Genomic DNA, 18353 nt, shown 5'->3' with positions numbered 1-18353 from the left:
GGAAAACTAATTGCCTTCTTCGAGAGCAAATTGCCTTTCGATGTACGCAGTAATTCAACTCTTCAATTGTTTTGCTCTCACTGCAACACAACAAGATCGATACTCTTTCTCAGTGGATTAATAATTTACAGATCACAGAGTTAGCGTTTTTCTTACCTTAAGAGTTCTGTGGACGGTTGACTCCAAGACGCGAGAAATGTTATCTGACATACTGTAGTAGTTGATACACACCCTTCTACGTTTCTGTAAACTGTCTGCATTGGTTCTCTGCGCATCTGCAACATTCTTGAAGCACAAACGTTTTCCCCTTGTAATTGGGAAATTCAACAAAATAATATTTTCAGGAGAATTCTACATTATTAATAACGTTCGTTTATAAACTCCCTAGAACTGCTTAAATTTCATCACCACTGTGGCATGCTTCCCAATTCTTCTCTAAAAAATCGGCAGAACCCGTCTCCCGATGACTGTCGACAGTCATGCATTAGCATTGAATCAATATATATATATATATATATATATATATATATATATAGTGTAACGGAATGAGAGACACAGAGACAGCATCCGTTCCTGGGTCAGCTGTTCTATTATCTTCCATCTTCCTCTACCTCGCTCTTCGCCCAAGCAGCCTAGACACGGTGCCGTACTTCCACATCACACTCGGCCACGCTGCGGACCTGGCAAACAAAAATAAACGACAGTTCAGTCCAATGGGCGTAATCTTTTCTTGAGGCGCGACACGTGCACGGCGAAGTTATTTCTTTTCCGCCGGTCAAGTCCAAAGCTTGGATCCGAGGTGCTAACGCGCCATGTATTATGTCCTACGCGCTCGGTGATGGTGAAGGGCCCCTCAAACTTTGCTAGTAGCTCCTTGCCTGGACAGTTGCCACCTCTTTGCACCCACACCTCGTCTCCGATGTTGTACGCAGGGGCAGGTCGATGGCGGCGGTCATAATAGCGCGTCTGTTTTGCTTGCGCTTGTGTGGCTTTTTCTTTCGCCGCAGTTCTGATCTTCTGGAATGCGACTGTGCGACTGTCAGGGCGTGTGACGCTAACGGGAGCATTTAGCCTGAAGACCGCTTTCAGCTGGGGCAGCTTCCCATATACGATTTCATACGGCGTCACACCAGAATAGGTCCGCAGCGCTGTATTGACCGCATAGACAGCTGCCGGATGATAAGTGGTTCTTGAGGGAAAGGGAAAGGTTGGCGCTATCTTCTGCAACCCTTGAGGGAGCACGGCTCAGCGCCAACGGGGAGGGGTAAGTGGGAGCGAAAGAAGGGATAGAGTGGAGTCGCCATGGCTGGGCGAAGCAAAACCGGCAGGCATAGGCGGCACGTATCAGGCCGAGATAGAAGGCCTTGGTGTGCTGCAGAGTCTGCAGGGGTGTTGTGCCAGGCCGGTCAGGCCCGGGGTGGGGTGGGAGGCCGTGAGGCCTTCCCGCTTGTAGAAATGTCCTTAGAGGCGTGCGGAGAGCCCTGACGAGTCGAGGAACTCCACGACGCCTCGAAGTGCAGAAAGGTGGTGTCGGCCGGGGAAGAGGAGATCTTCCTCCTTGCCAGAGGGGAGGCCCAGGCGGCGGAACTCCTGCAGGAGTGGGCCCCGCTGCTGGAGGTACGCCGGGCAGGCCAGCAGGAGATGTTCGATCGTCTCCGGCTCCCCGCAGGAGCTGCGACAGCTGCCGGAAGGTGGACGTCCTAATCGGCCTCTCCTGTCCGTCCTACTTTTGTATATGGAGCGAGCCTTGCCTGAATGCTCTGGTTTGTTCGCTCAGTGAGGCGTTTGCCTGGGGATGAAACGCGGATGTATAATGATGCTGCACACTCGCCGTGGAAAGGTACTTTCGTAGTTCCCGACTGCGAAATGTTGTGGCACGATCTCATACCAATTTCTTTGGCAAGCTATGTCTCCATTCAAACCTGTGTTTCGGAAAATAGACTAAATGAGTGGATCCCAGGGATGGTACGGCCGTCACTTCCACGTATTTGGACAGATAGTCCACAGCTACAATGATGTAGCGGTTTCCAGCACTGGAGGTGGGTAGCGGCCCTATGTAGTCGATGCCAACCGTATTAAAGATGTCTTCGGGTATCTCCACAGGTGTAAACAGTCCAGGCTGGCGCCCCGGCAGTCGCTTAAACTGTTGACACGCTTCGCAGCTAGCAACGTAGGAGCGCACATTGCTTTGCATCTTCGGCCACCAGAAGCGTTCTTGTAGCTTGCGGAGCGTAGCTCGTTGACCAATGTGCCCTCCTTTGGGGGTGTCATGAATGACTCGCAGTATATCTGTGCGAAAACATTTCGGAACGGCCAGGAAATAACGTTCTTCCGAGTGGTCCTTTTGCCACCAACGACGTTACAATACACCATTGCGTATTGCAACATCGAGTTTGTTTTTGTGCCAATTATGGAAGCAATAATTGGTCGCGAAGTCTTTGTCCTCTTGTTGCGCTTTGGGGAAGTCTACTTGGGCAAATAAGATGTGATTTTTGCCTGTTTCGTTCCAAACGTTCGAGAGGGATTGCGTGATAAGGCATCGGCGATGTTATTCAAGACCCCGACACGATGAAGCACGTCGAAATCATATTCTTGAAACGTGATAATCCACCGGGCAAATTTGTGCTTTAGCTGTTGCTTAGAAACATCCACGTTAACGCAGAATTATCAGTTACCACGGTAAATCTGCGCCCGAACAGATAGTGTCAGAATTGTCATCCACGCTCCAAACCACTGCCAGACGTTCCAGCTCATTGGAGTGATAGTGGCGCTCGGTGTCGGAGAGTTTTCGGCTGGCATAAGCAACGATGTGTTCGACGCCATTCAGGATCGCGTTGCATGAGCACTGCCCCTAGACCGACTTGGCTAGCATCGGTGGGCACTTCAGTGGTCCAGCCATCATTCCAGTGGCTTAATACTCGACAGACAATGAGCTTTTGCTTTATCGTCCGGAAAGCGTTTTCTTGCGCCGGCGCCCCACCTTAAACTGTGCGTCCTTTTTAAGGAGATCACTCAAGGAGCTGTGATCGAAGCGAAGTGTGGAATAAACCTCCGCAAAGACGAAGCCCTACCCATAAATGACTGAAACCTGTTTCAAGCAGGTTGGTGTGGCATATCCGACACTGCCGCTATGCGCTCCGGGAGTGGCTGAATTCCGTCAGGGGAAATATTATGTCCAAGGTACGCCATCTTAGACAGACCAAACTGGCACTTCTCGCGGTCTAAGCGAACCCCCACCTCGTAAAGCCTGTACAGCACTTCATCTAAATTGCGAAGGTGGCCATTCTCGGTGGTTCCAACAACCAGGATGTCATCTAAGTAGACCACACAGGCTCGGTTCTTCAGAGACCCTAGAACTGAATTCATCGCGCGCTAAAATGTAATAGGGCAGTTCGCAGCCCAAACGGCATGCGATTGAATTCATACAAGCCCGATGGAGTGCGAAAGGCTGTCTTGCACTTATATTCTTCAGCGACGTTGATATGCTAATAGCCTGCACGTAAGTCGAGCGACGAAAAGAACCTGCAGTGGCGGACTGAGTCAATAGCGTCATCAATGCGGGGTAAGGGGTACGAGTCGGGCGTCGTACACTTGTTTAGCTGCCGGTAATCCACGCAGAAACGCAAGGACCCGTTTTCTTCCGCACGAGCACGACGGGCGCTGCCCACGGACTTGATGAAGCCTAATTATGCCTGCGGCGAGCATTTCGCGTACTTGATCTGCGAACACGGAGCGCTCCCTCTCGCGTATATTCTCAATGGTACGCATATCGGTGAATGGTTCCCTGTCGGCATTCGATGCAGGAACATCTTTGTGCCCGGGAGATCGGCGGTAGTGTCAGCGAACAGCGCTTCATGGCGAAGCCAGTATCGAATTTAATGTAAGCGAACGAAGCGGCTCACCTATCGGCGTTGGCTGGGGCATCGCAGTAGTCTGCGATGCCCCAGCAGACAGTTAACGCAGGCCGGAGCTGTACATGGCCGCGATCGATGGTGAGTTGAATGTCGTCGGACAGTAGAAAATCTGATCAGAGAATCATGTCGGTAGGCAGATCCTCGAAGACGGGAATGGCCGGGAGAAACTTCGTCCCTGCTGTTGTCCTGACATAAACGTCGAGCATGCCCACTGGTATCACACACCTCCTAGTCAGTGGATAGAAGGCTGCGTCCACGGAGAAATGCTTGTCGGGAGCATGACGCCGGTGCAGTGCCGTCCGCTCGGCGCCGGTCAATGAGTGCGGACAAGTCGCCTATTCCTTCGACATGTACTGGTAACAGTGGAGTGGGTAGGCTGGTACTGAATTAGGGACTGCGGCGATTGGGCGGAATTCCTTGGCGGGGTGTCCAAGGACGTTCGCAAGAAAAGCAGCCCCTGCGGCGCAGAGGGTGCTGACTGTCCGGCCTGCGGCACGCCGAGAGTGAGACGCGTCAAGTACACTGCTGCAGTTCCGCTGTCTTGTAGCGAAAACCAGGGATGTGATCTTAGGAGACTGAGAAGACAGGATGGCAGCATGAGTAGAGTCGCACAGTCCGTCAATAACTTACGGGCGCGCAGCTGGAGACGGCCATGTGAGGCCACAGTCGTTGAGGAGTCGGAGCTTATCGTAGACGTAATTGGTGACGTCTTCAGTGGGAGCTGTTGGCGCGACCATACCATGAACTGGTCATCGTATGTGGTTGAGAGCGGGCTGAAGGCAAGCACTAAGTTGCACTCCATTCGCCCAAGTTTGGTGATTCCAGCCATCGTATCGATGGCAGGCTTTGGCGGAATCGCGAAGTCGACTCTCAGCAATCGACATTTTGACGTCGTCAGACCAAGAGTGCCGACTGGCCAGAGAATTGATGTTTTGCAGCCAGAGAGTCGGGTTATCGGGAAACCCACGAAATTCCGGAATTTCTGTGAGAGATGGCGGAGGCAGCGCATACGTGCCAACGGTGCAACGACGGATGTTGGCGTCTTAGAAGTACCTGGTCATAGCAGCGATTGCCTGTGTGAATACGGGGGGTCGCTGGAAACAACATTCAAGGTAGGAGTTATGAACTGTGGCGTCGATGCTGAGGTCGCTTGCGGCGCGGTACGGGAAACAAAGCCCAAGGGAGCGTGTACGGCGTCCCTTGGCGCCGAGGTATACTTTCCATATCCAGGGCAGTTTAGTCGCTGACCTGAGCTGTGTTGACGGTTGCAGACAGCTTGCTGGATTGGACAGGAGCGGTAATGAGCTCGGTTGCAGAAGCCAGAGTAGTAGAAGCAGCAGCACGCTGTCCGACTGCAGGTCGTCCAGCAGAGGATCGTTGGTCGGCTGCGCCAGTGTAACGGAATGAGAGACACAGAGACAGCACGCGTTCCTGGGCCAGCTGTTCTATTAGCTGCCAACTTGCTCTTCCTCTACCTCGCTCTTCGCCCAAGCAGCCTAGACACGGTGCCGTACTTCCGCATCACATAATTATATATATATATAATTATATAATATATATATTATATAATATATACGCAACGTACGTATTGCGACCGTCGAAACGAGTTATGTATCACGCGTGCACCGCCGCAGGATTCCTGTTTTGCACTTCTCTAAGAAAACTCGGCGCCATCTGGCGCTGCCGCCGCGAAGCCTGCGCGTGCCTCAGAAATGCATGCAGCGCCAGTGCCTGCGGAAGTTGTGAAATGTATCGCGCGGATCGAGCTCCTCCGCTTTTTTCTTCTGTACCCGCTTGGCCATATCGTGCCACTGCCGAGAATTACACGCGTGGCCTCAGACAAGGAGCGCGACGGCCGGTGTCTGCGCATGCTGAGGTTCCTCCCTGGCTTGCGCATACTCAGTGGCACACACTCGTGACAAACCTTGGCGAGAGGTTCGTTGAAGAGGTGCAGGTACCCGGCGCATCATGACGCCGCTCACTAAATTGTTGGCGTGAAAGGCGATCATTGGAAACGTCATTCGAACGATCTTGAGAAAACGTCGTTTTACGCATTGAAGCACAAAGTAGCTGGAACGCCAATGCGTTACTCCGCAAAGTTCGGGAATACCTCGAAACTGGTGTCATCCTGAGTATTCCTTCCTAGTGGATCCGCCTGGCGAACTCCCGACTCGAATTTGTAAATTACATTATGGGCCATAAGTAATTAGTTAAAGACCTAATTAGTGAATTTTGTGAATAGTCATTTAACTTGTTCGTGCCAGTAAGTCCGCCTCTTCGAGTAGACCATCTCATGAACTAGAACTGTGCTCTCTGCCACAGGCAACCTCTAAAATTTTTTGAAAGTGTTCGCTGAAACACTCGGTATGCGACGCCCAGCCATATGCAAAACAGGAACATTGTTTTGCGACGGGGGAGTCCAAGTGAGAGAGAGGGCGATTATGGTGATGAAGAGACGCTATGTTCTGTATCAATTGAGAAAATAGTGTCATTCATTTATTTGCATGAATGAATTTATTTATTTATTTATTTTTATTTATTTATTTATTTATTTATTTATTTATTATTTATTTATTAGGAAAAGGGAGGAACAATCATCTGTGGAAGCACGTATTAGCACATTGGAAAAGAAGAGGGGGACAAAAAGTGGGAGAAATAGAGTCCAGGTGGCAAGCGAAATCGCATTTGAGGGTCTTTGGCGTGGAAGCGGGTGTTTGTGAAACCAGATGAATTTCAGTGCAGATGTGTGATGTAGCGAGCAAACCATTGGAGTCACCGCCCAGCACCCATCATTGCAGTAGTGTTGGCGCCGGAATTCTTGGTATAAATGTTTCCTGAATACCGAATTTGGCAATTACTTATGCATCGGCCACACATCGTCGCGTATTCCTTAGTCGCAGGCTCGTGGAAAAAAACATCGCTGGCGCGACAACTTACGACCATACCGGGACTATTGCTGCTACGGTTGCCATAGTCGTGACTTGCGATTGCGGGAATACTATAAACATAGGTTTAATTCACAAGTTACAGAACAGACAGTTTAATAGCATTTCTCGCCTTACATACGTTCAACGCAAGCACTTTTGCACCATGCTACGGTGCGCGCCCTTCAAGAAAGAGTTTAATGTACGCGAACATACGAACATAAACATAAGCCGCCCGTGAAGTTCTACATAAGTCTACGTAGGTTTAACCTCGAACCTCTTCCACTACGTCTCTCCGAATGCGGCATTCTGTAAGAGTGTACTTAGTGGACTGTCCATTTCGGCTGTCGCTGATGGCTGCTGCTTCACGTGCAGGAAGGAGACTGGCTGGCACCTTCCTGCACATCAAGCAGCAGCCGATCAGCGACAGCCGAAATAGACAGTTCGCTAATTGAACTCTTACAGAATACCGCCCCAAGGGCCTAGCTGGACGGGCTTCGCACCTCAACTAACTTGATTTACAATCTAATAAACCCACGAGAGAGGAGGTGTCCGCGCACTGACACGAGTGGCACTTCTTTAGTTTATTTTTCAGGGGCATTACCCATTTGTACCAGAGGGTGCTCGGCAGCGGGGAATCGAACCCACAACCTCCCGCAGCCGAAGCAGGCGCTCTACTTCTGCCTTTCCTCTTTTCTATTTCTTTTTCTCTCTCTCCCCAGAAAGTGCGTGAAGTACCCTAATAATTAATATTTAATAGGACACCATTAATAAATCACGCTAACGCCTTAATAAAATCATGCCTGAGGATGCCTACCCAATTGCCACGTATTGATGACGTCTTTGTTTCATCATAGCTAATCCAAGCTCATATAGCTAGCATAGCCATCTAGCATAGCTATCGTAGCTCATAGCTAGTGCCGGACTTCACATCATAGCTAGCGCAGAGACGGCGCTAAAGACAAAGTTGATCCTTAACAAAGACGGTCTGACGGGACCAGCTGGGGTCAGTTCTCACGGCCATCTGCTTTATGCATTCTTGTGCGATTTGTACTCGTGATTCCTTCATTATTTACGCAACGTGACAATCTAATCCGTGCCTTCTCACCTTCGCTCGCGTCCCAAAAGTGACAATTCCCACTTGCCCACGAATGACAGATGGCCGGCTGATACGCACGTCGTACGCATGTCACCTTTGGCGATATGCAAGGCTTGATGATTCATTTTAGTAGATGAATGGGATTTCAATACATTGTACTTCCTCGATATAGTGCTAAGCAACGAAACCTCGAACCAAGCCGTATATGCGCAAAAGAGCGCTGTTATAGAGTATAGTTCCCTTCTGTTTTCAAATAATCTTTATTAGCCAGCAAGCTCTTTGTCCAATGATGGGGGTAAACATCTACCATATTATCCAACAGTGCCACTTAACAAAATTTAAAAAAGCAGTTTCGTCCGAAAGGACGAAGCATCGAATGCGATAGCAAATTAGTAGATAGCTATAGGCAGTAAGGACACAGTGTTATCGGCCGTCTAAAGTTCTAAATATTCGCTTACTAACTAAATAAACAAGCACGGTGTCATGCGCGCACAGGTAAACATGAACACGTCTCGCTCAATGACGCGGAAACGCGTCAAAACGCTGGAGTGAGAAAGCGCGCCAGCGCAGCGAGCAAATTCATCTTCGCGCTGGCTCTCGCTTCAACGTGAACTAAATGTCGAAAGCACAGCGCATACGAAGCTACCGGCACTCGGCGCATGCACTTTGTCCCCATCGCAGATCACTTTGAAGATGAGGCCCCGCGGGCACACATTTCCCACATCGCAGATGCTTTCCAGATACGGCGCCCGCGCGGCAGCTCTGTGCATGAGCAGCAGCCGCGGGGAGCAGAACGCACCCGCCGTCTCCGTCACCTCCTCCCCGTGTCTCGCGTGCGAATGAAGACCGCGCGCTTCCGGCCGCCTTCTCCCTCGCATGCACGAGATTGAGCTGCGGTTGCCGGCTTACCCGCGCACGCTTTCACTCGTACACGCAGGGAAAGCGCGCGGCGACGATTGTATCGCCGTTTAAATTTATACGGAACCTCACAGTGACGATGACGGCAAAAATGCACTTGGAGAGTTCATATAATTGTTATCGCAATAATATGCTGAACCTTGCAATAATGGGCATTACGTAGACCGTACTTTATATCAGGCTGTGGTTAGCTTGGCACATACGTTTTACAAATCTGCTGCGCATATGATATGCCACTTTCAAGCGATACCGGCTGCTTACATTATTGATGTGTGTTATCTTGGGCGCCTAAGCTGTTCTGTTTTTCAGCATGCTGTGTTTCGCAGCGATTGCCTACTCAGCTAACGAACTTCTGTGTTGTACTGTGTAACCCAAGCACTGGTAGTTTACACTTGCAGGTTAACAACCTTGTTGTGCAAAGCGTTGTGTTCGTTTTCCGCGGTAACATGAAAATTCAATGCTGCTTTTTGCTATTTTTGATGGCCATAATCGCACATAGCAATGGCTTTCGTATCTTGGACCATGCATCCAACAGACATGGTCTGGCATAGTTATTATGATTATCTGAAAAATTGTAATGGAGTTCATTCTAACAGAAGTTTGCTACAACATAATATCATCACTGAAATAAAAGCAAGTTTTTCTAGTGTATTTGCTTGTCGCTATTCCATGACAACCAAATGTCTTCAACTATACTGCTCAAAGCAGCCGAAGTAATCCAGACATGCCACGTGTATCAGCCAGTCTCACAGGTGTAACTTGTCATCTTTGGAAGACCATCGTGAAAGGCATAGGGTTTAGATTTAGGCAGTCAAAGTGTTCTTGGCTTATTTGTTGTAATAAACAATGTTTTAAAGCAATATATTTTAAAATAAAACGTACTTGCGAATGCAGCCATATATTACGGTACTTGTCTCTTCTGTGTTTCTTTCGTGCAGGGCTGCTTCGTTATATTGCTGCTCTGATCTTTTCACCCCCCCCCCCCGCCCCGCCCACTCATTTCCCGTTGTCAACTTCGTCACTCGAGGGTGTTCGCTATGTCTGTAGCTAATTTTATCCAAGCTAACACAGCACTTTTACAGACGAGTGTGCTGCAAGCAATGCAAGCTGCAATAACGAGACCATAATCACTGTGGATGACCTCCGACGCTTTGGCCTGCCCAAGCTCAACAAGATGGTGCGCGACTACTACGAGAGTGGTGCGGACAGGAGCAGACACTGCGAGAAAACGTAGAAGCCTTCAAGAGGTCTGTTTCAAAGCAGCTGTGTTGGCCGATTATGAAATCTTACTTAAACAAATGTTACCATGCAGTATCCCCATTGTGACTTTCGCTACCAGACGAACGCTCTGATAATGCTCTTCGTCATTGCACTGAGAGCCAATTTCTTCCGAAAATGCCACGTGTGAGCCTATGCCGCATTATCGCCCATGCTTTCCGCGTTATTTAGAGTGTCGTAGTGTATAGTGTCGTAGTGTCGTTATTTATAGTGTCGTAGTGTCGTTGGTAGCAACGATTCTATGTTATGGCCTTCCGCAAGTTGATAAATAGTAAATATGTATCGTAAAGCATTCAAACTCATTTTTGCACTTCAGGCACACTTGTAATCGGCGGGAGAGGATATAGCGCCGATACGTTCCATGTCACCAACTTTCTTAGCCTATATACAATGTAGTCTAATATACTAACAGTTCGCGCAAATCACTCACAGTTACCGTAATTGGAAAAGACGCTTGCGAATTACAAAATAAGGTTCTGAACGGCGCCAACGTTTATGCGATAATAAAAAAGTTCGTCGGCCCTTCCCCTTCCGGAAATAGGGGGACGCGCGAAGCCTGTCGTACCCGCCAAATTGGTGTCGCGTTATCTGGCGTCGGGGTTCGCTGCCCTTCGTTTGCTGGGCGTCGGTAAGACGGGCTTTTAACGGGATTCGCTGCCTGCCGCTGCCACCGAGCCTGGGCTTGGGCTGCCTTGAACGCAGGATCCGCACGGCGGGGCGAACCTGCTCCCGGCGACGTTGACGCCGTTTCTCGTCGAAGCGGCCTGTTCCGCCGCCGACCGAACGACACGAGCTTTCCCATCCGTTTGCAGAGCGTGCACTTTTATTAAAAAGAGACCCGACGCAATGCGCGCGAAACCATGTCGTTCCCTAGGCCTTCTCCCGGCGGGCGCCCGCTCCTGATTGGGTGCTGCCGTCACGCGTTATGGCGCGCGCCTCACGTGCTTATCCAGCAGTCTATTCTTAGACTTTCCCGCCGTTTTCCTTCGCTTGGCAATTATATGGACACTTCAACCGGATTTCTGCCGTCGGCGTCGCGTTGCCGTCGCCGTGAGGTTCCCTACAGATAAAATCTCGCCCGCGCGCCGTATGCCCGAGCGGAAGCGTGCGGGGACGCGCGTTACCACGGGAAGAGAACGCATCAATCTCCCACGCGAAGCAAGGAAGCGGGAAGCCAGCGCCGGAGGGAGCGGGTGGGGGGGGGGGCGCACTTCTACTCCGCCAACAACCGCGCTCGTCGCTCGCTCGCACCGTCGCTTATCTCCACACGGCTCTGACCTTTCTGCGCCGTGCATTCGCGCTCAGTTTCCGTTGAAGCGATAGACCGCACGTACCTTCGCCCGTTTGCGGCGTATGCGCTTGCTGCCACGTTTTGACAGTCGTTGTCTGCAGTCATTCAGTGTGATCTATTCATGTTTGTGCGCGCTCACACAACGCTTGTTCATTCAGTTAGTAATAGTCGGGCCACATTTTCCAACGCACGCATGTAATGCTGCCCGGATCAGGTGTGTCCCTTCGCACGCGCTGCCCATGGGAAGCGCTTCTCATCAACACCACCGTTTCACACGCGCCTTCTCGTGGTCATCGAGTCTCTCTTCATGTCGGTCTACTTACGCCGCAGCACACCTGCTTACTTAATCAGCTCATGTTTACTACAATTCATATTGCTACCAAAGCTCACCTTACTTCGTATGACATTGCTGTGTTGCTATCGCATTCATTGCTTCGCCCTTAGGGCGAAACTGTGACATTTTTTTCTTGCGGTCACACCTAGAACGGCTGATGGCACCGACACTTGTAAGGCAATACAAGCTTCGCTTGAAAAAAGTGGTACACCCAAGACCACGACGTCCGCGCGAAGCAAGCGGCCTTTCCTAAGTTTATTGCGTTATGTTGCGGTGAAGAGACGTGTGCATTGTGTGAAATCACGCATGCAGCAGGAATTAATTGCGCCGTCCTGCTCGTGCGGGTGCCTTACTATTAACCATCCACGATTTCTTGGAGGAATGACGAGCTACGTATTTAAGTTACGTAGTTCAGGTACGTACGTATTTAGGTCACTTTTGCAGCTGTTAAGGTACTTAAAATGGTTTGGAACAAACGAAAATTTTTAAAACTATTTTATGAAAACAAAAATACCTCTAGAATAAATGCTTCATGATACCTCTAAGATACCTTCGATGCAGAAAAAAATATTTAGAAAAGAATTTTCAATTGTTTGTAGAATCAAAAGGCAGGCGCTTGGTCATTCAAGGCAAATATATTGAAAGGCTTGCGAGTGCGTCATGTCTTGAAATCAAGCTTGCAGAAAGTATCGCTCTATGACTCGTGAAAAACACCATCCAAACTTATTTGAGATGTCGGAATCTGTAGAGACATGATTTATAGGCACACAAATTTACGCCCACACAAGCACCTAATTCTCATGTCAGACACTACAGGGGCTGAAATAGGCAATATAAGTTGTTCACACTCCATTACCTGTTTTATGTACTTAACGTGTGTGGTACATTTTCACGGTAAGATAAATGAAGCAGCCTTCCCTTGTGAGGTGTGAAAGGCGGCAACCAGATTTTGCAGGCCATCACAATGATTTACGGTACTGCGTGTGTGTGTTTGTGTGTGTGTGTGTGCATGCGTGCGTGCGTGTGTGCGTGCGTGCGTGTGTGCGTGCGTGTGTGCGTGTGTGTTTGTGTGTGTGTGTGCGTGTGTGTGTGTGTCATATTGTCACACACGTCATATCGTCGAAAAACGTGACATGTCGCATACACGGAGGCCGAATCATTGCATCTATTTCCTATAATCATCTGTTGAGAAGGCGTAGTTCTTTTTGCCTCAGGTGCAGCGATTGCACACTCATGCACGAGTAAATAAGGTTTGTAATCTGAGCAGATTTCAAATTTTCCCTCTCCAGCCTACGCATGCTCTATCGATAACCAGTTTGCTGAAACACTTGGGTGCAGCCACATGCCTTGGTATGCGCGGGTAAATGCGCACCACCTCTTCAAGCCTTCAAAGAAGTTGCGGGCTCCCTGAGTTTATCGTTGAGAAATCGCCCCGTTGGACAGATGTATACGCTGCCGCATGGTAGCTAGATTTGGTACACTCCTGACAAGCAAAAGAGTACTTGGCGTACCTTTTCCCGCGTATGACATTTTTCTATTGATTACCTGCAAGGGCGCACAATTTGGACAGCTTGCAAGGCACCGTAAACACGAGATCCACTCTATGTTTCTGCCCTGTGATTTCTAAGTAGTCTTGTGTGCTATGAGCACACTGGCATCAGTACATAATTCCTTGGTTGGTCTTTTGGGGCGCTAGGCACGCTAGGTCCCTGTTTGAGCTCTTTAAGCAAGGAACAACTAAGCGGTACGAGCACATTGGAGGGTAAGCCCGAGCTGGTGAGGCGCAAAACTAGATGTTGAAAGCTACGGCCAAATTTGGGCATACAGGACTTTTGCGAGGCTGAGGTGAGATATTAATTAACAATCCCTCGTTTCATCAGCATTAAGGGAAAGAGTCCTATGGCAGGATGCCTTTTTTAGGCAACGGCATATCCTTCTTTCTTCTTTCTGAGGTTTTACGTGACAAAACCAATTCTGATTATGAGGCACGCCGTAGTGGAGCTGCTCCGGATTAATTGTGACCACCTGGGATTCTTTACCGCAAGCACACGGGCGTTTTTGCATTTCGCCTCCATCGAAATGGGGCCGCCACGGCTGGGATTCGATCCCGCGACCTCTTGCTCAGCAGCCCAACGCCTTAGCCACTGAGCCACCGCGGGGGTGGCATATACTCCGCGGAACAACTGACGTCCTGATTAAAATACAAAGGTAGATCCAAGAACCGAAGACATCCGTTCTTCGGAAGTTCAAGGGCAAAAGATAGCGAGTGGAACAGCTGGTAACACATTGTAAGATACTCTTAGGTACAATTGTTGCGTTAGTCGGATATCTGGTTAAAGTTATAAGAAAGTCATCCAGGTATCTCACTGTTTCAAGAACACATGCCCTGCCAAGTTCAGGCACCCGCTGGCTGTCAAAACCTGCTAAAACATTTTCGCACAGAACGGGAGCTAGCTACACAAGAGCACTACAAATCCATTTTTTGAAGGTTTGACTTTCAAAACTAACAATAGTAGAGCACAGGTAGAAATTAAATAACTCCAGAAAATTTTCGAAATTCATCAAACAAGTTTTCTGAAAGCCTACAGCTCCATGAGAGTAGATCAAATCGTGTACATCAGCAAACAAGCTCATCGTGAGGAATCGAACAAAATCTTCAAATTACTCAGACAGAGCGTAGTTGGATCCAGGTATGCCTTACACCCGTACCTGCACATGACACTACGAGGTACTGACCTTGAAAGGGTCTTCGGGCACAAGATTCTTCAGTTGACATTGCAGGAAGGAGCTAACGTTATATTGCCGACTGGCTCGCTCGGTCACTATTGCACGAAGAGGACGATGTTCTTTGTGTGTTTTTGCAGCAAAGAACACATTAATGACATCTGCCTTGTTGGACTTCATTGCAAAGAGCGTCCAGCTTCATTTCGGTGAGGAGAGCGGCAGCCATCCACTTGACCTTGGCGGGAGTTGCTTTCAATGGTTTGAAGATCCTCTCGGTGACCGAAAGCAGCCTTCACCTTCAACATTTCCTTAGGACGATCAGCGAAGACTCCTTCCCCGTCAAAAGACTTCAACGCCAGGTCTCAGTTCATGAAGAAATGCGCCACCCTTTGTAGAACCACATGGTTTTCCACAACCCTTTGTTGCCTTTGATCAATGGCTGCTACACCCTCCAAAAGGCACTGCTCTCTTTCTTGACGCGGGGCTTTTCCAGCATCTTATGGACGGTGGCCAAGATTTCTTCTTTTGGACTGATGTTTCCAAGCTGCATTTCGGCCCTTCCTCTGAAACACGTTGCACAAAACTTGGAATTGATGCACCACCCAGCACCACCGGAGGACGAATTCCAGAATTCCTTTTTCGCCACTTGGTAAGTGGAGTAAACGTGACCCCGCAGAAATTCTCTAGCAGCTGCGGTTGATTTTTGTTTATGTTTAAACAATGAAAGTTGACATTCTATCTTCGAATTATTCATTCCATATTACAATGTTCATTCTTCTTAAAATGAACATTCAATAGAACTATGTCATTTAACTAGCCGTCTATCTATTTTTGTCCGTCTCTTACCGTTTTCTCCGACCCACTGCAAGATCGGTCACTGGGTAGTCCATGGCCTAAAATCCTCCGTGCTTTCAGATTAATCTGCTTTTGGATCAAATCGAACCTGCGAATCGAACGCGCGCCGCGAGCGAACCTCATGGTGGCGCCACCAGATGGCCCAGCGTGTTCGGAGGACAACGTGAGAGAGGCGCCTGGTTGCATAAACTCCCCATTCATGGCCCGTTTCGGCGGTGGCAAAACGATGTGTCCTTACATTGCTTCAAAGCTAATCGCATTAACGTTGACATGAATCGCGCGATGGGCTCTGCGGAATTTTTGAGTCGAGGACAACGATTCAAACTAGGTTGCAGCGCACGGCAAGCATGGAATTAGTGAGCCATCGCAGGTTCCTTCAGCAGACGAAATGGACAAGGAACTGAACCAGCTGTCAGGCTTTCCTGAAAATTCTCTACAGTGTGCCTCGAAATTCTGCCTTTCTCTCGTTGACGTAGCGGTGGAAAAGTCGCGCCCTCGCATATTGTGGAACGCAACCGCATCTCTAGCAGTTATCCGCAAGAAGTATTTCGATTATGTGCACCTTCAGAGTGGTACAATGTTCCTTGAGCATCATTGAGACATCGTCCCGTTTGCACAATAGAGATGAGGGGTGATATGCAGTATGCGCTGAGTTTGGCGAAACTCGGAATCTTTACGAGCTCTGGCGACGCCCCAAGATGAAAGAACAAATGGTAACAAGACAAAGTTTGTCCGTCGGCACGCCTCCAGTTTCATTGGTTTATCTAGATTCACTCTGGGTGGCTATCAACCCTTGGGCGTTGCCATTCGGGCGGTCGACAAACTGGGGCTCACGCGATCATACGGTCGCTTCATGGTCGTGCCTTCTTTCACTTGTTTGTCGTTCCACCGAGTGCATTACAGGCACAAGCAAGTTATAAATAAAAGCATTTAGTACAATAATATTAGTCACATTAATGTAGGTTATAAGCATTTTAAAGTTTACAAGATATACACTGAATATGTATTAGACTGATTTGTAGTTTAATGCGTTTCGCGTTATACCACGAGGGGATGCTCGTCCTCTCTTTTTTCTCTGGATTCGACTGGCGCGGCTCGCTGCGTACTTGCGCTAGCATTTCCGAGCACCGATTGGTGTGCGCTTGGTTTTCTCACTGGGGTTTCAACAGATCGCGCGTGCTCTTGCCCTTTCCACTGGATTGGATTGGTGCGGCTCGCTACGTGCTTGCGCTCCCATTTCCGAGCACAGATTGGTGTGCGCTGGTTTTCACACTGGGCTTTTAACAGATCGCTCGTTGCTCGCGCTAAAGAAAGGCTGCGAGTAGGGTGCCTCGATGGCACCCCAGCTGCCCCAGCTGCGAGACGAAGTGAGCGTCGACTAGCGCCTAAGTGATTTGCTGCGCGCTTACCGTGTAAGCACTCAGGAATGCCGGAAAGCACTCATACAAGGGTCAGAAAACTATGCTTTATTTTATTTTACTTTGCGATGCACCTTTATACTGAAAAGCGTCGAGCGATGGCTCCTAACAACCGCAGGAAAGACTCTTTATACTGGGTAGCCCGAGCGATCCGTGGTTTCTAGAAAAAACGCGAGAGGGTCCTCGCAGTGCACGTGGCCGTTGAGTGCCACCACATCAATGCCAGGTGGGACTCCTGCATCGCTGCAGTTACCCTGTACTTATCGCTGACGAGGTGGCGCTTCACTTTTTCACAACTTTCTATTTCTTGCGTGTGAACGCCCGTGATGGGGTCCACAAAGTTCACGCTGTGGTTGACTATCTCCCAATGCAGATTGAGGCATAGCCCCGTTAGTATCCCCTAAAGTTGGGATATATTTGTATGCGGCCAATTCGTCACTATGAATAATGGTCCCCGGTTGAACATTGGCTGCAATAATGGCGCCTAGCGTCGCCGCATTTCGTCGGTCGGCCTTTAAAGTCGCAGCACACATCTGGTCGCGCAGAACATGCCACAGACCCATGGGCCACCATCTTTAACACCGCCGTAATTTTGGCGGCTCAGCGGAAAGTTGTCGCCCGACATTAGGTGGCCTCGATTGTACTTTTGCTCGCCGCGAAGAAGGCACTCGTAAATTTACGCTATGTACCCGGGGCCACCGAGTGGAGGTCGCGCCAGCAGCTCGTCCCTCGCCAACTTACGGGGGTAGTTCCTTCAGTCGGCGATGGCATGCTCCGATAAAGGAAACAAGTCGCCGGTCATCTCCTTCAACAGCCATATGTCTACACTTTGGCTGACGCAGTACGTGAGCCAAATCATTTGCCGCCTGGAGAGGTGGTCGTTCGGATGGCCGAGGCGGTCCGTGTTGGCGAAGTACCTTCCTTCGCTTCTCTGCCCGTACAGTGCAGCGGTACCGTGTAACTGCGAAATCTGATTTCGGCAGCTGTTGCACCGGAAGGCAGCCCGGTGTCCATTCTGAGCCTTCCAATATAATGTGACCACTTCGCCTGCGCAGGTTGGTTGGTCCGAGTTGAACCCCAGGTGCTCGCACGTGCCCCAGTACTCAGATGACGACGCCGGACCTGGCCTGGGGCTGGGGCGCGGTTGACGAGCAGCGCTTGAAACAGGAGAGAGCCGAAGCGATCGCACGAACTTTTCCTCCGCAGCCTAGTCACACCACTCTGTGCTCGGAAAGCATAATTTGTCCGCCACGCTGTCTCCGCAGACGACGGCCTTCGCCTAACTCGTCACACAGCCAGCGCACTCACGTTTTGGAAAGGCAAAAATGACGCGAAACTCTACGTCGGTCATGTAGGTGAACGGGTCCAGACGGTCATATTGACACTGCCGCTGGATGCGATGACACAGGCTGCTGCTGACGCCGTCATGTTCACGAGTTCAACTCGAGGGGAGTTTCGCAATGTACGAGTTTGGCACGAGTTCGCCTGTCAATAAAAACCATAGGTCACGCCACGCGCGAGGCATGTAACTCTTGTGCACGCCCACCATGATTGGGCCACGCCCAACTTATTTTTCGGCAACAGCGACGTGGTGCGGA

General features: G+C 49.7%; 1 protein-coding gene across 1 annotated transcript in view; it reads left to right on the top strand.

The window, feature by feature from the left end:
- The first annotated feature begins 9933 nt into the window (after window positions 1–9933).
- The window catches only part of LOC119441510 (2-Hydroxyacid oxidase 1-like), a 175671-nt gene continuing 167251 nt past the window's right edge, over window positions 9934–18353 (top strand). The window contains 2 exon segments of the mRNA XM_037706129.2: window positions 9934–10060; window positions 10063–10102. Of these exon segments, the coding sequence (XP_037562057.2) occupies window positions 10030–10060; window positions 10063–10102 (71 nt within the window). The 5' untranslated portion in view covers window positions 9934–10029.

The sequence above is a fragment of the Dermacentor silvarum genome, chromosome 2, assembly GCF_013339745.2.
Source record: "Dermacentor silvarum isolate Dsil-2018 chromosome 2, BIME_Dsil_1.4, whole genome shotgun sequence".
NCBI classification, from domain to species: domain Eukaryota; kingdom Metazoa; phylum Arthropoda; class Arachnida; order Ixodida; family Ixodidae; genus Dermacentor; species Dermacentor silvarum.
This window is presented reverse-complemented; position numbering and strand designations above follow the sequence as displayed.